Source organism: Scardinius erythrophthalmus (assembly GCF_964197995.2).
Source record: "Scardinius erythrophthalmus genome assembly, chromosome: 21".
Classification (NCBI taxonomy): Eukaryota; Metazoa; Chordata; class Actinopteri; order Cypriniformes; family Leuciscidae; genus Scardinius; species Scardinius erythrophthalmus.
In genome coordinates this window covers 5625868-5646995 of record NC_138241.1, presented here as the reverse complement: position 1 = coordinate 5646995, position 21128 = coordinate 5625868, and the positions used below count along the sequence as shown (strand labels likewise).

The window sequence follows — 21128 nt, the reverse complement described above, 5'->3', positions numbered from 1 at the left end:
ACAAATAAAGGCTTGAAATATCTCACTTTGCATGTAATGAGTCTATATAATATACAAGTTTCACTTTTTTAACGGAATTACTGAAATAAATCAACTTTTTGATGATATTCTAATTATATGACCAGCACCTGTATGTACATACAGTGAAGAGAATGTAGGCAACATGCATAATAAAATATTTTGTATGTTTTAAATATATAAAATAAAATGACATAACCCTTTTTGTTAAATGTCAGTTTTAATGATCAATAATAGCCATTATAAAAGTATAAGTAGCCTAAAAGGTATAAGAAGCTATACAATAATAAAGCAAACGATTCAGTCAAACATAAGTCAGCTCTCTAGGCTACAACGTTAAAGTTAAATAGACTAAATATTAGGGGTGGCACGGTTCACAAAACCCACGGTTCGGTTCGTATCATGGTTTTAGGGTCACGGTTTTCGGTTCAGTACGGTTTTTGTTGTTATTTTTTCTTTTAATCTTTAACACTCCAAAGATTTACTTAAGCATATGATATAGCTTAATTATCTGATTATTAATTAATGTATTTCATAAATGGGGCGTGTTTGCAAAATGCAGCTTCTCATTTCCCATTCCGAAGTAATATAGTGAGTGAGTGAGCAGTTACTGTGAGAAAACTTTCAGTGGCCCTGGAGGTCCATCCATCTGTAGTGAGAGCTACGTGGGCTGTGTTGGACAGTTCTTTGTCAATTTCTCCTCGTGTCTCGTCATCATAGGCGTAATTTGCGGGTGGGACATGTTCCCACCACTTTTTGCCGGGTCGATACTATCTCGCAGCACGGATGTACCAATATACAAATAAATAAAACATCTCCAGTTAACTAGCAAAGTATTTGTTTCGTTCGTTTGTTAAATAAGAAGCAATCTAGCGCTGAAATGTGTTTTTTTTTTTTTTATCAAGTGATCAAAGTGCTCGTTGGCGCTGATACCGTGTTCTCTTGTGGAACGCGCCGCAGCGGCCGCACATTCTTCACTCGGACGCGCGCTTCAATCCGTTGTGGAGACTCTACTCTATTCGTTCCGGTGAAATCATAACACAAAATTCACACAAATCTGTCCCTGCTTGATATACAACCACTGATAAACATAATCGGTTTTGATGAAAAAGAAAAAAATATATGAGTGCGGATTAGATCTCAGAACCTATGACACGCTTGGCAAAAGTTCTGCCACTGGACCATTAAAGTACATACGTGAAACAGTCAATCTATGTATTTATTCACGTGAAAAAAACAACATATAGTGGAGTAGATCTCATTAAATGTCTAAGTAAACCCAGTGTACTATTTAAATCGATTGCTGGACATCGTTGTCACGGTCACGTTCTTCAGCCTTCATCTGTGTGTGCACTTCATTCCCCAGAATCCTCCATGGCGCACACCTGCACTCACTCACCCAATCACCAATCATCATCACCTGCACTCCCTCATTAACCACCCTTTATATTCAACACTCTCCCTTCACTCCTTGTCTGGTCTCGTCGATGTTCACCTTAACATGACCCACAGACTTCCGAACACTTACCTGGATTCCTACCTGTCATTTCATCCTCTCCAATCCATCCTGCCTGCCATCCTGTTCTGCCTTCAGCCCGACATCATCTGCAAAGAGAAAGAAAGACAAGGACATTACCAACCAGCTAAGCATCCACTGTTATTCTGTGTTTCTGTTACTCACCATCTGTCTGCATCTCCACACTCCCTGAAAATAAACTATTAACCTTACCATCTTGTCTGCATCCTCTGTAAAACCCTGACAGAAGACCAGACCCACACGAAGCATGGAAGTTGCTCACTTCACCCTAACCCCAGCTGATCGTCTGATTCATTGTTTTCAAGATGGCTGCTCAATCGAGGAATATGTCGCCGGCTTTCTGGAGCTTTCTGTTGGGGTAAGCTGGACAGATGATGTCCTAAAAACAGTATTTTGGGGCGGACTGGATAACCATCTGTACCAGCAAGCTCCAGCGGAGGCAATCCCAGGCTCATTTGCCCAGTATCTAGATCATGTGTTGAGGTTGAGTGGCTCAAGGTTCACCGTAGGTGATGTTGAGGACATCGCCACTCAACCACCATCTCCAGCCATCTTCACCACGCCACCCATCATCATCCGGAATTCAGTCACCAGCACTAGCGAGCCTGCATTTGACGCCAGTCCAGCCGAGCCTGCACTTCACGCCAGTCCAGCCGAGCCCGCACTTCACGCCAGAGCTGCCGAGACCAAGGCAGTAGGCGTCGTGCCCGCCGCCCCTGAGTCTATGAGCGTCATGCCCGCCGCGCCTGTGACTGACAGCGTCGCCTGCCCGCCAGAGCCAGAGCCCGAGCCGGTCGCCTGCCCGCCAGAGCCCGAGCCGGTCGCCTGCCCGCCAGAGCCCGAGCCGGTCGCCTGCCCGCCAGAGCCCGAGCCGGTCGCCTGCCCGCCAGAGCCCGAGCCGGTCGCCAGCCCGCCAGAGCCCGAGCCAGTCGCCAGCCCGCCAGAGCCAGAGCCGGTCGCCTGCCCGCCAGAGCCTGTGAGCGTCGTTCTCCCCGAGCCAGAGCCAGAGTTTTCAAAGCCCTCATCGCTGGTCCTGTCCAGCTCAAAGCCCTCATCGCTGGTCCTGTCCAGCACAAAGCCCTCATCGCTGGTCCTGTCCAGCACAAAGCCCTCATCGCTGGTCCTGTCCAGCACAAAGCCCTCATCGCTGGTCCTGTCCAGCACAAAGCCCTCATCGCTGGTTCCGTCCAGCTCAAATCCCTCTTCATCGCTGGTTCCGTCCAGCTCAAATCCCTCTTCATCGCTGGTCCCGTCCAGCTCAAAGCCCTCATCGCTGGTCCCGTCCAGCTCAAAGCCCTCATCGCTGGTTCCGTCCAGCTCAAAGCCCTCATCGCTGGTTCCGTCCAGCTCAAAGCCCTCATCGCTGGTTCCGTCCAGCTCAAAGCCCTCATCGCTGGTTCCGTCCAGCTCAAAGCCCTCATCGCTGGTTCCGTCCAGCTCAAAGCCCTCATCATCGCTGGTTCCGTCCAGCTCAAAGCCCTCATCATCGCTGGTTCCGTCCAGCTCAAAGCCCTCATCATCGCTGGTTCCGTCCAGCTCAAAGCCCTCATCATCGCTGGTCCCGTCCAGCTCAAAGCCCTCATCATCGCTGGTCCCGTCCAGCTCAAAGCCCTCATCATCGCTGGTCCCGTCCAGCTCAAAGCCCTCATCGCTGGTCCCGTCCAGCTCAAAGCCCTCATCGCTGGTCCCGTCCAGCACAGAGCCCTCTTCGCCGCTGGTCCCGTCCAGCACAGAGCCCTCTTCGCCGCTGGTCCCGTCCAGCACAGAGCCCTCTTCGCCGCTGGTCCCGTCCAGCACAGAGCCCTCTTCGCCGCTGGTCCCGTCCAGCACAGAGCCCTCTTCGCCGCTGGTCCCGTCCAGCACAGAGCCCTCTTCGCCGCTGGTCCCGTCCAGCACAGAGCCCTCTTCGCCGCTGGTCCCGTCCAGCACAGAGCCCTCTTCGCCGCTGGTCCCGTCCAGCACAGAGCCCTCTTCGCCGCTGGTCCCGTCCAGCACAGAGCCCTCTTCGCCGCTGGTCCCGTCCAGCACAGAGCCCTCTTCGCCGCTGGTCCCGTCCAGCACAGAGCCTTCTTCGCCGCTGGTCCAGTCCAGCACTGAGCCCTCTTCGCCGCTGGTCCTGCCCAGCACCAAGCCTTCACTGCTGGTCCTGCCCTGCACAGAGCCTTCACTGTTGGTCCCATTCAGCTCAACGCCCTCTTCACAGCTGGTCCTGTCCAGCTCAACGCCCTCCTCACAGCTGGTCCAGTCCAGCTCAATGCCCTCCTCACAGCTGGTCCTGCCCAGCACTGAGCCCTCTTCGCCGCTGGTCCTGCCCAGCACCAAGCCTTCACTGCTGGTCCTGCCCTGCACAGAGCCTTCACTGTTGGTCCCATTCAGCTCAACGCCCTCTTCACAGCTGGTCCTGTCCAGCTCAACGCCCTCCTCACAGCTGGTCCAGTCCAGCTCAATGCCCTCCTCACAGCTGGTCCTGCCCAGCACAGAGCCCTCATCGCTGCCCAGCACAGAGCCCTCATCGCTGCCCAGCACAGAGCCCTCATCGCTGCCCAGCACAGAGCCCTCATCGCTGCCCAGCACAGAGCCCTCATCGCTGCCCAGCTCACAGCCCTCATCGCTGCCCAGCTCACAGCCCTCATCGCTGCCCAGCTCACAGCCCTCATCGCTGCCCAGCTCACAGCCCTCATCGCTGCCCAGCTCACAGCCCTCATCGCTGCCCAGCTCACAGCCCTCATCGCTGCCCAGCTCACAGCCCTCATCGCTGCCCAGCTCACAGCCCTCATCGCTGCCCAGCTCACAGCCCTCTTCGCCGCTGGTTCCGCCCAGCTCACAGCCCTCTTCGCCGCTGGTCCTGTCCAGTCCAGAGCCGCCTTCATCACTGGTCCTGTCCAGCCCAGAGCCGCTTTCGCCCCCTGCCTCTTCCAGTCCCGTGTTAAAGCCTGATATTTCCCCAAAGGAATTTTGGGGGGGGGGCTATCAGTCTTCTCCGCCATGGCCACCCGAAGGGTCCTCTCCGCCGTGGCCACCCGAAGGGTCCTCTCCGCCATGGCCACCCGAAGGGTCCTCTCCGCCGTGGCCACCCGAAGGGTCCTCTCCGCCGTGGCCACCCGAAGGGTCCTCTCCGCCGTGGCCACCCGAAGGGTCCTCTCCGCCATGGCCACCCGAAGGGTCCGCACCGCCATGGCCACCCGAAAGGTCCTTACCGCCATGGTCCCCTGCTCAGCCTGTATCACCATGGTCCCCTGATCAGTCTGCTTCACCTTGGTTCCCTGCTCAGTCTGCACCGTCCTGATCACCTCCTCTGTCTGTCCTGCCACCATCCTGGAGTCCGTACTCCTGAACCTGCTCCACCTTCCCGTCACGGACTCCAGGATGCCCACCCTCCCTCCCGTATGCTGCCTTCTTCGGCGCGGGACGCGCCTTACGGGAGGGGGGAGTAATGTCACGGTCACGTTCTTCAGCCTTCATCTGTGTGTGCACTTCATTCCCCAGAATCCTCCATGGCGCACACCTGCACTCACTCACCCAATCACCAATCATCATCACCTGCACTCCCTCATTAACCACCCTTTATATTCAACACTCTCCCTTCACTCCTTGTCTGGTCTCGTCGATGTTCACCTTAACATGACCCACAGACTTCCGAACACTTACCTGGATTCCTACCTGTCATTTCATCCTCTCCAATCCATCCTGCCTGCCATCCTGTTCTGCCTTCAGCCCGACATCATCTGCAAAGAGAAAGAAAGACAAGGACATTACCAACCAGCTAAGCATCCACTGTTATTCTGTGTTTCTGTTACTCACCATCTGTCTGCATCTCCACACTCCCTGAAAATAAACTATTAACCTTACCATCTTGTCTGCATCCTCTGTAAAACCCTGACAATCGTAATGTTATTCTACATATTTCTGATTTATGATTTAGCATTGTATTAGCGCGGGCACGAGGCTACATTGCGCATGCGTCGAACCGTGTGAACCGTGCGACGCACACACGCTCCGAACCGAGACAAGCGAACCGAACGGTTCGGATGTTTTTTCATGTACCGTGCCGCCCCTACTAAATATATAAAGCTATAAAACTTCACTTTGCTCTCAGCCAAAACGTTTTGCCAGGGAACAAATTATAGATTAATGAGACAATTAAATAAATATATCGCCCGTTAGATATACACAAGATGATTTATATCTCATGTTAAACCACTAGACTCGAGACATCCGAGCCAGCGGCAAACGTCAGCAGCACTAGCCGAGGATAGGATGTTCTCGGCGGGGTACATGAGTGCCGAGCGTCCAGTGACCGCCTGGATCTCACAACTCCAAAAACGTCAGATCAAATTTTCAAATAGGCGCTATCTTTATAAATAAACCAAAGATTTGAGCTTTAAACAACTACATTCTCGCCTGAAAACTCTTAAAACTACAATTCCTGACACAATAACAGTAGCATTTTTAAACTACTGTTTTTTTTTAAAACGCGGGGTTTCTCCTCTGCTATTGGCTCTTGCTGGTTGGTGTGAGATGCATTCAGGGATACCTGGCTGTCTCAAGTCCGCACAAGTCACCTTCTCGATGCATCCTCGGTAAAAGGGGCGGATCAAGAACACATCCGGGGATTTGAACTGGACTTGGCTAGATGTGAACTTTGAATTGGAACAGTACTTGGGCAGCGACTGATGACGTTTCACAAGTCCACAAGAACACAAGTACAGACAAGAACGCATATTGAGAAACGGACAAACTTTTTTTCAAACACTGTCATTCTCCAGTTATTGAATTTATTTAAGAAGACCATCATTGCTGAGCTGCAAGAAAGTGATTTATTTTACACCACTGCTGATATGTGGTCCGGCTTTAACATGACTCCATTTATGAGTCTGACCATGCATATCATAAATAAAGAATGAAAGATGAAGAGCAGGTGCCTGCAGACTATGTTCATACCCTAAAGCCACACGGACAATAATTTATCCGAATCTCTTCGCTGTTCATTCAAGGAGTGGGGATTCATTGAAAGAAAGCTTGCATGCATCACCACAGATAACTGGGCCAATATTGTAGCCGCTGTTAAGAAGTTAGAATGATCGTGGCTTAACTGATGTGGCCACAATCTTATCCTGGCCGTCACAAATGGAGTGTCAACTGAAAAGGAGAGGACAGCCAGGATCATGGGATTGCGCTGAAATTTGGTAGCTGCATTCGCCCTCAGTTGGCAGAAAATGAGAAATCTTTGTGAAGATTAAGAGGCCCTAAACCTGATGGGTTGAAAGAATTATGGGAGGACATTTCATTGTCAATTCCAGTTAGAAGTGGGCGAAATGGGGAAAAAATTAAATCAGCCAAGTCATAATCTTGAATTTGACCAGGAACCCGGTTTAGCCTACATTTTTAAATCAAAAAGGCATTCAAAATGGCTGATTTTTTTATTTTATTTTTCTTTATAGTTCTATATTTATTTGGCTGCTCAAAATCATACACTGTAAAAAAATTGTGGAAACTGAAAAATTCATATTGGCTCAATAAATGGCTTCCAAATAATTATCCCCATGCAAAAAGATGCATTGCTCTCAATCATAGCTTAAGGTCTTTACTTAAAATGTATAGAATTCACAGAAAATTAATTAAGCCAATTGAAAATGTAGATGTGACCAGTCCCTAGAAAGTTTTGAGTTGGAGAGGTCTGACATTTTTTACAGTGTACATTTGAGAACCTTTTATTTAAACACTTGTCTACATTCCAATAAAACAACTTTATCAGTAAAGAAAACCACTTATATAAAAACATATTTATATTGTATCTATTGTAGCTCTCAGAACCACAGCCGGTAGTTGGTCCATGACCACCACAGTGGTAAAAAACTGCCATGTCACAGTCTTAACTTAAGGTTATCTTTCAATCACGCTAGAGCTCATAAATCAGTGGAGAAACATTAATTGTACAGACTTGGATTGTTCACACATTTCCTGTCATTTTCAGTCCTTACTTGAGGTTTTGACTGATAGAGCAGACATTTAGAACAGTGGTTGTCTCTAGAGATGTTATGCTGCCATCATGTCATTGCCTGGAAGTTCCTACTTGCATAAGTTCTGAAGTCTAATTACAATGCAATACAGTGTGATTTTGAACAGATTAGACATGTTGGACAATTTCATATTTCTTTCTCCTTCTTTCTCCCTCTTTCTCTTCCTGAGAAGCACAATCTATTTATTATTCCTCATAAGTGTGAAGTCAATGCTTTACCCTATCTGTTTATAATTCTTGTGCTGCCAAAGAGAATGATGGGAAAGGTATAGGCTGAGGAATATAGCTGCCTCATAATCTGTTAGTAAACAAAATGTGTGCAAACTACTATAACTGCAGAGTGAGCACTCACAAAGGACATTTAATTATGATCAATACCAATTTGCAAGGTTTGGGTGCAAAAAGAACATTTCTCACTGGTAATTACGCCATTGTGGTGCCGTTTATGGCACTCATCTCGTAAATATCATCAGTTTAATGTGACTTGAAGGAACTGCAATTCTCTACTGTTCTCTGGATATTCATATAAATCTCTCTCTCTCTCTCTCTCTCTCTCTCTCTGAGAGTGAGTCAATGATGAGAGAGAACATGTCAATGTTTCTAAACTAATCATGTATATCATTAACTATACATAGATCCTATTTGGCCTACTATAATATTAAAATTAATTAATTTGTATACAAACACTTTAGTTGCACAGAAGGAAGTTTTTTATAATAATAAATCACAGGTTATGCAATAATATAATGAATATATAATAGTGTGTGCATATATTTAGCAAAATACTCCTCTCTAGTGTTCATTTTTTTCTAGCTAACTAACGAGTTATGGTCATTGAATCGCTTCCTGAGGTTAATGTAACATTACGTGACATATTGTTCACAATCTGTTTTACTGATGTCTTTCCACGGTTGAAACACTGATTGAGTGATTACATGAGACATGATACAGATTTCGGTAAGTTCTAATGCATCTTCCAACATACCTTCTGATGTTCATTCATGTTTAATTTGTGCTACAACTAGTAGTAAAACGGAAGAGCTGATCAGATCGCGTGCGCTGTGCTGCCTTGTACTACACTTGAACTTCACTTGAACTTGCTACGGTGATATGTTACATCACATTATGCCGGATTCAGACTACACAATATCTGATTGACGTAAGGTGTCGTCGTGATTCATGAATGATCATGGGCGTCAGGATGCAAGATTCAATCGTTTCATCTCGTATAGTGTGTCATAGTGTGCATCTGTGGCGCTGAATGACGTCACAACAGAAAGACTAGCATGTTTAATTGTTTTCTGTCCTCCATCTGTCCTTCTGTCACATCTGTGACGTTGACCAATAGGAGCACAGAAGCTTTTCTGTATACGGCTTTCAAACATGGCGAAACAAAAGAGAGATGTGGTATTGGTGCTTCTAGGTGGAATTATGCAATTGAAGAAAGGTTTGTAGAGCTATGGCAACAATACTCCCGCCTTTATGATGTTTCCTCGAGTGATTACCACAACAGAGTGAAAAAAGATAAACGCTGGTGAACAATAGCCGAGGCGCTTCAGCAACCTAGCGAGTGCTGGAATTGGCATATAACATGCAACTTTGGTAGTCATTGTTTGTTTATGCTCTTGTATCCGGAAGTCAGTCGCTAGATCTGTCTTCTCGATGACATCACGCACGCTGTTAAAGACGGCAAGCAATGATTGGTCGGGGAGCAGCGTGTAGTCTGGCATGTTTCTTGTCCACGTCACAACAAGAATTTGCATAATCTGACACAGTAACTATCATAACAGACAAAAATATTATATTATGTAGTCTGACACAGTAACTATCATAACAGACAAAATTATTGTGTTGTCTGAACTGGCATTAAAGAGTTAGCCTGACTACGTCAGACTTCGTACTTCCGCTCAATTTCATTTCGCTTCTGTACTCAGTCTGAGACAGAGTAATAGCTTTCCGTTTTTCTCCGGCCTGAAAACAGCCGGCCAATCAACGAACAGAGGGCGGGCTGAGAGCCGTGACGTAGACACTGATTGTACCGTGGATGCGTAGATTTACTTCACATAATCTGCAAAAGTCGTTCACAGCCATGTTCACTCCGGTATTTCGCTCGATGGTTTTGTTTTCGCATCATACATGTGTTTACAGTGGAAGTTAGATGCGGCTGAGCATGCGCAGAACACATGCCATAACCAAACGTTATGTGATTGGCTTAAGGGTAACCAATGATTTTAAACTTCAGACAAGCGCCCCCCCCCCCCCTCGCGAGAAAGAAAACACTTTTCAATTATGCCATGCCAGACTCTGTCTACGAAGCAAAGCGAAGTAGCAGAGTAGCAAAACGGTTTAATTATTTAATGTTTGACTTAATATAATTGACCAACTTTGAAAGTTATACTTTTTCATCTAAAAAAATAAAGCATCAAGCTTATTACAATTTATTGGATTGGAGCCACGCATCAACTGAAAACAGCATAGACTAAACAATTTATTTTGGGGTTTTAAGAATCAATTTTGGGTCATCAAAATAAGAATCGATTAAAGTTGAGAAATTAATATTTTCAACCCAGCCCTTGAGCCCTAGTATGTTGCACAAGACACATCCACAAAGAAAGAAGAGTTTAATCATGCATTTTAATTTTCGTAGTTTGACCAATAGTGTATTTACCACTAAAATCTGAAAATCTGGCCAATAACAGATAAAAGGTAATTGGCAGATCCTTTTTAAAATCAATTTATATGAACAAAAACTTTTTAAAATTGTTTTTATTTTACCACTATAGTACCTCTAGAGTAAAAAAAAAATCCATTGTCAATATTGTAGTGATGTATAAAGTATATCACACATAACCACTTTTGTTTTCTGTTGGTCAACGCAGTGAATCCACGTGACATACTTGAACCCATTGCAAAATGTCGGGAAATCCTTCGCCCTTGTAAGGCTGGAGAAACTGGAAGAACTGGAAGAGAGGGCTATTCTCTGAGAAAACAAAGGAAATTAACATTTGAACTCTCTTGCTATATTACCATCCCCATTCGAGACACGATCACACTTGAGTTGATCACCTCCCAATTTACAAATCAATCCCTTCACCCATTCCTACCTAAATTCACCCAAGAATCTATATGGTTTAATGTGAATAATTATCATACAGTATTACACGTTTGGTATCATTTGAAATGTCTCAGTGCGACTGGTACAAAGGTCTCATTCCCAAAGATGTAAAACAAAAGGTAATAAAGTTTTTAACTGGCACACAAAAGAGGGTGGGTCTTCCAGGCAAATGGCCCCCTGCTCTCAAAAGGTGTAAACTCAATGCAAATTCCCATTGTTAGCAAATGTTTCCATGTAAATCAACCTCTGGGACGTAAGTCTGGGACGGTGATTAATGTAAATTCCCACTGTGAACTCATGTTTACATTTGAAAAGAGGTTTCTGCCTTGGTCTGTCTATATAAATAAATGCATTATGTATTTTTCTAAATGTCAGGTTTAGCCTACATCTTTTACTCTTTATATCTGAGCATATTGATGTTATTGTATTGATTGTCTTTGAACTGATTATGAAATTGGCATGGTACATTTACCTGACATAATCATTTGTAAACATTTGATTTTATTCTAACTGACTCTGACATTATTTTCAGTAAAGAGTTAAAAAGAATATTCAAACATTCACTCACATTTAATGATGCACAGATATCATTAAAACCTTTTCATTTATGGAGTCAGATGAAATAACGAGAAAATACATGTGAGAAAATGTATTTAATTTAATCAAATTACTTTGCCACGATGAAAGACAGTAACACGCAGAGACCTTCACCCGTATTATTGGAGACCGCCCACTGGACCGATATACGGGCTTCATTCAAAATTGTTGATTCCTATTGAAATTACTGTACTTCTCCTTCAAAAATGTGCAGACCAACGATAAATGTGACTGCACATTTGTACTGTAGAACCAAAGACTTGAAACGGCAGAACCCTCCATTGCCGGTCACAGAAGAATGCAGATAAATTAAAAATGATTGCAAACTATCAATTTTTTTTTTTTTTTCTGATATCTTATTGTTCCAAAGAGCAAGTCTCTGTGCCAATTAATCTGAAAAACAGATATATTGGTCAATCTGTAATTAAAAAATAAATTGTAATGGCCATTTGACTTGTTTCCTGTCAGTCTATTATGTCTAGTCATTCTCAGGTCAGTTTGCAGACTTCTAGTTTTTTGGTGGCCATATTTCTTCACAAAATTTAAGCATGCAGAAAACAAGCACAAACGATTTTGTGTGTCAGTAAATGCGTGAGAATCCTTGTGTTTTCCCTCGGCTCTATTCTCGAGTGGCTCTTAAGTGTTGACACCAGCAGCAGGTTGTCACCTTCCTCTGTGGAATCAATATGCTGTATATTTACTCAATTTGTTTTAATAAGCTCTCATCTTCTCTCAAAATTAATTTACGTGTCTCTCATCCATATTTACCACAGCTTCATTGTGCAGTGAATTTACTGGGGCACAGATAAAACTCACACTAATTAAAAAGATTTGGCCTTGTGTATGCGTGAGTGTGTTGTACTGAGTGTTTCTGGAGAATGTAACCGACTAATAGCTTATTTGCACAGCTCATAGCTCCTGGGTCTCACTTTGTGTTTCTCACAGTCTGTGATGCTGTAATCAACTCATCTTTAATTCCAGACAGTCATACGTGTTACACATATAGACACTGACATATAAATGCAGTTTTCATTTAAAAAAAAACTAAGTTTTATATTATTGTGTATCTGTGTGTGTTTTATTTTACACAAGAATCTGTGATCACCAAAATTAAATATTTAAGTATTTTTTCCTTGAAAAATATTCTTCATGCCTTAAAATATCTCGAATGTAACTCTACACCCTTGCCTCATTTAGTATGCACAGTTCTATGAATATGCAAATGAGCCCCGCCTCCACTCACTCACAGCAGCTCAGAGATCCACTCGTTGACGATCACACGTTGATCTGATTGGTTACAAGGTAGTTTGTGACGTCAGAAACACCAGCGATTTCAAACCGTGTTTTTGGTTCACTGCAGTTTTATGGAGAGAATACTCAGCAATGGTGTTGACTTATGAATTTACACATGGTTTGCATTAAAGCATATTAAAAACACCACATAGACATATAAACAACATTAAAATCTTGATTTTCAATACAGGGGACCTTAAAGGAAAATGAAAAATGTTGCCTTGGCAACTAACTGTTATAAAATAAATTTAAGTTGAAGTACTAAAATTACTGAAACTAAAAAAACAAATAAATAGAGAAATTGTAGCTAAATAGAAATACTTTTTAAAAGATCATAAAAATGACAATTACTAAAACTTAAACTAAAATTAAAGCGAAAACTTTAAATATAAAAATAAAAGCTGATATTTATTTATATTAAATATTTACAAATACTATAATAGTATATAAATAACAGTAAAGTGTGTCAGATTGCGGTAGTCTGCTGTATCCTTCACAATTTAGCACTCAGAACCTGATGGGTGTAAACTAGCCTGACAAGCCAGACCCACATCAAGATGTTGGGTCTGGGAACACACCATTGGCAGGACTCAATCCGAGGGGCGGGATAAACGGTTGTCTTTCAAATTCCCTCTGCACGCAACAGGATAGTGCTACAACCAACCACAGCGTCTTCCCACCAGCGGATAGCTAGTTGATAGATTAAACTTTTGCTGTATCCAGTCGACAAAACTACGAACACATCTTTCTTTTTTAAGAATGACTTAAGTGCCGTTCTTTGTTCTTTTCTCAAAGAAAAACTTAACTCCAAGTCTTCCAGAGTCGCGGCCAAAGCCAATTCGAAAGACCCATCTTCTTTGTTTTCAAGTAGCAGGGAATTCACGCGGAACCGTCACAACTCTACCGTTCATTGTTAAGCCCGCCCACCGACTCTATACATGATGTGATTGGCCTGACTAGAATTAGGTTTTTCTAGCTCGCAAGCCAGCGGAGAGTTGCTAGACCACCCTGGCTGCAAATTACATTTGCTGCCGCTAGGGTGCATCTATATTTCTAGGCTATGTGTAAACTGCATTCAGCATAGATTTCATTGGCCTGTTGTTGTCACCTTATTTGCATAATTCCTTTACTGAATCAGATGCTAAAGCAACACAGGCAGCATGCGCACATAAACAACGTGTCCGGATTTCATTCTTAATGAATTTCCTGAAGAGAGTTCATGTTGCTGTCAGTGTTTTGTCTGCTTTCTTTCTTTGCTTGTCTAGTTGTTTGTCATTATTTCTCTCTGTTACGTCCCATGTGCCTCCTTTGCTCTGTTCTGTGCTGTTTTTTTGTCTTTGTTTTTCTTTTTTGTCTTCTTCTCTCACTCTTTTATATTCCTCTCTGACCCATTGGCTTGCTCACTGTTATTACCTCTATTTTCCAAAGTGCTCATCTCCCCCATTTTTCTCTGTCTCGTCCTCCTCCTTTCACACTCTCCACACTCTCTGAAGGAGCAATACAGATAAACGCCAGTGCTCTGAAGGTTACAACATGCATTCAGCTTCAAGGACTCTTCTTGAATGAGAGTCGTCCTCGCCCTTGCCTTTCGCCTCACCAAGGAGCCAATCACCATCTTATTTCAGGTTTGCGCCACGTGTTTCCTTGGGCCAAAGATATACTCAACGCTAGTATGCAAACGTGAATGCTTGGTCAATGCATTGTAAGGACGGGGTCCCCTTGTAAATACTTAATGGTGGTTTCAAAGCGGATGTTAGTATGTGATTCTAGTGTCGCCCTTGACTTCTTAAGCAGCTTAACCAGCAAGATGCTCTTGTTTTTCCATCTTTGTCTGGCGTCGATCTTCCACAGTTGGTAGTCCTGGCTCATATTAGTCACAGTGTCCTCTCAGGCCCTTTGTCTCAAGCCCAGCTCTCCACACCATCTGTCTACATGGGGAAGTGTCTCAGCTGAGCCCAACTCACATTGTCAGTGTTTTCCGAAGATGCTTAGTCATCTCTGATTGAACTAACAGAGTGGATTTTAACTTGCTCCCTAGCGGTGCTTTAATAGGGGATTTTATAAAACGCTAATTTGAAAGTGGGTTTTTATTATATTAAATTCTATTATATGGTATTACACATTTTTCATGGTCATATCCAGTTTTTTGTCAGATATGCGAGCAAAGGCATTTGCTTAAATTGCTAAAAGTGACAATATACTAATGTTATTCTAAACCTGTATTCTTTTCTTCTGTGGAACACAATGTTGATCTATCATAAAATAAGCCATATGCACTATATTGTTATAAGCTATAAGTCTTATGAAACTGTATATGAGAAAAGAAATTGAAGGATTGTTTACTGAATAACAATCTCTGCCATAGCTCTTAAATTTCATTGGAACTTTTATGTATTCATACTATGTATAAAGATGCCTAGCACCATATCATTGATGCCAATTGTTGTAGTCGAAACCAGATCATTCAAGTAATATAAGACTGCCAAATAGGGGCATATGACCAAAATTTTATGTCACAATATGAGTTTATGTCACTCACGATATGAGTGATAATGTTTATCACTGTTTCACAAGCTTGCTATTTTTTTTTTTAGGCTAGTGTTAGTTTTTTTGATGTTTGAATGATATTGAACATGGTGATACGAATTATGACCTTTCAATGGTATCAACATTTTTGATATCGTAAAAACCTTATTTAAAGAGTGATAAATAAAATATACCTATACCTGAAAAACTTGCTAGAAATAAGAAATACTACTGTACATAAAAAAAGAAAAGAAAAAACAATGCATAGTCTTTACTGTGTAAATTAAATTTACATTTATTCTTATTACAGTTATAAAAGTGATTCAGTCAAGAGAGACTGAGAGATTTTCACTTTTTTGTTTTGCATTAAATGACAAAATGACAGGAGGTAAATTTGGATGCTGTCACTTAAAGATCGTCTGCACGGATCCATTATACTCGTGCGTTGTTCTTTCTCAACCATGGACTTCTGAACTTGAGACAAACCAGAGTACTTCAACACTGCTGTAGGTTCTTGTCATGCACCAAGTTTGAATGTATGGAAGTGCAAATGGGATTTGAGAACTACAAGACCGGGTTTTTCAGTAAATAATGGTTTAACTGCATGCATTTTCCTCACAAAAATCTATAAGAAGGCTTATAATATATGCACTACACTTGTTCCATGAAGAACCTTAAACATCCATGGAACCTTACCATTGCTTCAAAAGGTTCTTCAGATTTTTCAATAAGTGATTTTTTAAAGAATCTGTTCACTGAAAGGTTCTTTGGGGAACCCAAAAAGTTTCTTTAATGGCATCACTGAAAAAATAAATAAATAAATAAATACTGTATATATATTATTGTCAAGAGTCTTGAGGTATTGACCACTTTTATGTGCCTTTTGGAACTTGAGAACCCCCTTACTATGACTATAACCCCTTAAAGCTTCAACATTCTTTGGAACAGATATTCCTTTTGTGTTCAACGCTTTGAAAAGTAAAATATCTATTTTGAAAGGAACACGAAAATTGTCAAAATGTCACTTCCTAGGGCCAAGTTTTGTAGAACATCCATTTTTCAACTTTTAGTTTTAATTCAAAGACAAACTATTTGCTAATCATGCACAGTTGACTTTCAGCTCTCAGTCTAAGCTAATCCAGTGTCCCTTTAAGATGAAATATAGACGAATATGTTGAGTACTGATGCCGGTAATGACCACAAATGACCTTGAGAAAGTGTCCAGACTCTCTGGGGCTGCTTATGATTCCGGATGAAAGATAAATTGATTGTCTTCGTGCTTTCAGCATTGAAATTCATTCGCTGCGTATTTTTAAAAGCCAAGTCATTGCTAATGCACAGTGTCCCTGTCTTTAAAAGACTGACTTGTTGATCAGGCTCCCCCAAGAGAATGTCTCAAATGAAAAAGGGCAAATGTGCGTAAAATGAAGGCACTTTTTGCTCATCAGGAATACAAGCGGCGCTCTGTCCCCAAAGTAAGTGGATTTAAAAAATAAATAAATAATTGTATATATATATATATATATATATATATATATATATATATATGCATAAATAAAAGTCAGCATCGAGGCGGGCTGACAACCTCAACTTTATTTGGTTTCACTTTATTTTATGTGTCATTGTTACAGTGTAATTATATATTTAAGTACTGAGTAATATTAAGCAACTACATGTACTTACTATAGGGTTAGGGTAGGATTAGGATTTGGTTGAGAGTTAGTTGCATGTAATTATGCATAATTTACTGTTATTACTATGGTAGTATATGGTAGTACATATGTAAAAAGGACACTGTACAGTGTTACCCTTTATTCTTAGGTTACGGGCGATTTTTCCGTCTCTAGGTTTTGTGCTCAATTTTCAGGCTGTGTGTGTGTTTTGTTTGGATCAATGCTTTTTCTAAATGTCACAAGTTCACGTCCTGGAAATTGCTTTTTATCTCAGAGTGCATTTGTAGTGTTATTTGTGTCCAAAGATTTTCCCTTTACTCTGAGAACTGGAGTTATCAGGAAAACTGCTGGCTCAATTAATGTGAATTAGGGGTTATCGCGAGTTCTGTAGCCGTACCGTTAGAATAAAAAGGATCATCTCGCTGTTATGTTGTCATGGAACACAAATGCAAAGTCAAAAATGCACTGCCGTGCGACTAAATTGATATTGACCGGCATATTTTATGTCACAGCGGCCTTTAAAGCATCCATCATGTAACTAATGATCAATGCTAATTTCCATTCCTGCATTTCTCGATAGAGATCTAGCAATGCGTTGCTATGGCCGCTTTGTTTCCCAGCATGCGGCCCATCTTTCTTTCAGCCTGTATCAGAAGTCTCTTCTATTACAGAAAAGTGTTTATAAGGCTTTGCTGGGTGTCCGTTAACCTGGAGCGAGAGGGTCTTTCTTTAAATTATGTTATGCCATTGAAAAAATCAACCCTCAGGGACTGATGAAGAAAATGGACAAGATGAGATTCACATCTTTATTTTGTCTGTCTATGTTGTTTTTTGCTAACACTAAGAAATGAACACTTGTTTGAGAACGTTTCAGACAAAAGAACCATTCTCCCTGTCAGAGAGGTTTTCTCTTCTTGAAGGAGTGTTTTTGTCTGATTTGCATCAAACATTCTGCTATTTTTCAGTTGAAATGATTCTCTGCTCAACAAGAGATAAAGACAAATGGTAGAGCATCACAGTTTAATAACTGGTGTGTGAATCGACATGATCTAAAAATTGGATAACATTTCATGAATGAATATGTATTGTAAAACATAATTGAATGCCTTTGGATGTTTTTTAAAAGTAGAGAAGAATATAGCATACATTTTATGGACTTTTTTTTAAACCTTGGCAAATGTGGTCACTATAAACCATTTTATTTAAACCATTTTATTTAAAGCAACAACATGGAACTTTTCCTCTGCGGTCGCCCTACAGGTTGGAAGCGGAATTTTCCATTACCGCTGTCGTAAAATGATTTACGGTTACTGTATGAAGCATGCAGGTTTTTTTCATATGGGCAATGATAATATTATTAATCTTCCCCCTTTCATAATTTATACATGTTTAGTAGACTAAACATTTTAACTCAAACATTTGCGATTTGCATGTCGATTGCAATGCTCAAATCTGAACGAGAATGATAGCGATAGCATCCTAACCATCTAAAACTACCATGTTAGTGTTTACTAGCTACCAGATTGATAATTCGCTCATCTACTAGCTGATTCATGAAGATAAATGGAGGACCAGATAGTTTCCGTAACGTAGCCAGGCAGACAACAGATTAGAAAAACTAAAGATAGTATGCAAGCAATTTACAGTTACTTACTAGTTCAACAGCATGACGGCCAAGTCAGCATCGGTCTGGCAACTCTCCTCCTCCATAAGCTAACGCCAGCGAGCAAACGCTCGACCAATATTGATCCTCGTCCTGCCTTTCAGTTTATCACTCTCCCTTTTCCTCTTCCGACTCTACTCCGACAAAACCTTGGACTTCTTACGTTTCGCTGCTGCTTCAGCCATGACGAAAACAGACGTACGAAAACAAACGCGCTGGTTGGCCACATTTGAGGAAGTGGTGGGCAAAGTGACGTATGCCGTAAAGCAGTCGAATTTTGTAGTTCTTTTTGAGCGCTGGTTACTACCCGCACCCCGAAGTTACATAGTGCCAGTAAAAGCGATACAGACCCCGTCAGGCTCTGGCAGACGTCTCATTCAACCTATTGTAAGTCGATGTACTGTCACAAGGGTCTTGGAAATATATTATGAAGGTTGAAAAGTTACATGTTGTTACTTTAAAGGAACACGCCGACTTTTTGGGACTTTAGCTTATTCACCGTATCCCCCCACCGTATACATACTGGGAACTATATTCTCAGAAGGCGAAGCACTGCTACTTCTGCGGAGTGATTTAATCCACGGGCTTCTCAGGCGCTGTGCGCAAATCACTCCGCCCAAGTAGCAGTGCTTCGCCTTCTGAGAATATGGTTCCCAGTATGTATACAGTTAGAAGATGGCTGTGTCTTATGTGACCTTGTCATTTGCACACGCTGTGACTATACAAATCACAACATGTAAATAGGAAAATGTTGGCGTTATTTTGTCACTTTTGTCATTTTGGGAGCAGAATGCTAGCTGGAGCCATTTACCTCCAGGCTTTGTGCTAAGCTAGGCTAGCGGTGGGTGCGTCAGACAGAGTTACGGCACGCACGGAGATGAGAAGGGTATGTATGGACATATCTAACTCTGGGGGATACGGTGAAGAAGCTAAAGTCCCAAACCAGGGGTGTCAATTATTCTGACCATGACTGTAACATATATACAGTATGTATAACATATAACATATATATATATATTCTTTTAAATACCCGCTAAAAGATGGATATGAAGATGTGGTGAAAATGATTAAGTTCTGAACATCTTCTACAATCCACATCTCTACTCAAAGAGACCATTTTTTTAGTCATATCCAGAAAGGAAATTAAGGGACTATGTTTCTACAATCAAGCGAATACTTAAGGGAATTGTACCGTATTAAAGTGCTTCTCATTCTGTATGATATCTTTGTCATTTTTCTGCCTTCTCCAAACAATGCAGTTTTTACCTTCATCTTCCCTTCATTCTCTGCGAGATACAAGCTTTTTGTCCGTGTCTTACAGTGATTGGCATGTTTTTTCTCTCTACCTGTTTTCTTGACGCTACAATCCCACCGGTCTGCGGCGTATGTGCCAGCTTGATTACTTGAATTTGTGAAGGTACTTATGACGGTAAAGTTTGATCCTTTCTTTCCTCATGCTGGAGACAGAAATGAAAGACAACAGGATGAAAAGATCCTCTCGCAATGCGCTTTTGAGACTACAGCACCATAGAATTACTATTCATATCACTGACACTGTGGATGGTCTCAGAAATAAAATCAAAAAAACATTTTCTGAGCAATCTGACATGGGGTTACTATATTCAGTTTTTCCATTAATAATTACCATAAATTGCTTAGCAGAAGTGGACCAGTGAGAACTATTACAAAGTGGATCATCATGAAATCTAATTTACTTGAAGACAGCAACCACATTAATCTACTCAGAACAGAACCCAATCCTGACAAAAGCATAGGTGTTTCTTTAGAGTGTACTGGTGCATGATGGGTTACAGACCAAACAACGTTTGAGAATCCCTGAGGTACAGTGATATTAAACATGGATGAAGCTGTAACTATCTGCTTGTCCTCTTCTGTGGCAGGGCTGCGATCTCCCCGAGCAGAGCACGGTTCACGTGGTCCTGCCCTCGTCTTCGACCCGGCGCTCTGAGCTGGTCCAGCAGCGCAGGCTGGGCCACGGGACCGAGAGCTTGACCCGACTCGACCTCAGTAGCTCCCGTCTGAACGCCGCATCCGAAGGCCTGGCTGTCATTCTGGAGACAGATGCGTCCAGACAGGGGGACTCTGCTGGACACACAGGTACTGTGTTTGTGTGTGTTGTTTTATGTGCGTATGTTTGTGTTGGTGTGGAAATCCAATGGCAGCTGGTGCTTTATAAGAGTGAAGAAGCACAAATAGTTAATGGAAGAATGTGTACTTTTTGGTGTCTCAAATCTTGCTCTAAATACTACTAAAGGTGAAGTAATCAACATAAGCTCATAGGAAAAACATGCCTCTACATACATTTTTTTTTCTTTTTCAAAACTTTTCAAAAAAATATACAAATAACTGCAGTTTTCAATTGAAAAACAAAAGCACTCATGGCAGTAAAACACCAACAACTTTTATTCCTTTTAGGTAAATCATGATTACGGTGCAGATTATGGTTAATAAAGACAAATTTGTTCCTTGCGCAATACTGTTATGGCTTCAAAACACTTACCATAGTGCATGATTTGTAAACTATACATTTTGACATTTGCATCACATAACCACTTCATATGTATGGCTTTTCTGACATAGTAAACGTGCTCGCTAGCTCACCTGGTACAGCACTGCACGTACGGTTCGGTTACGAGAACAAACTCAAAGCTAAAATGGCATGGTTG

General features: G+C 42.1%; 1 protein-coding gene across 3 annotated transcripts in view; it reads left to right on the top strand.

The window, feature by feature from the left end:
* prkn (parkin RBR E3 ubiquitin protein ligase) overlaps window positions 1-21128 on the top strand; it is a 206021-nt gene that overhangs the window by 62061 nt on the left and 122832 nt on the right. For all 3 annotated transcript variants that reach the window (XM_081350922.1, XM_081350924.1, XM_081350923.1), the window contains exon 3: window positions 20343-20559. In XM_081350922.1, the coding sequence (XP_081207048.1) occupies window positions 20343-20559 (217 nt within the window). The remainder of the gene's footprint in view (window positions 1-20342; window positions 20560-21128) is intronic.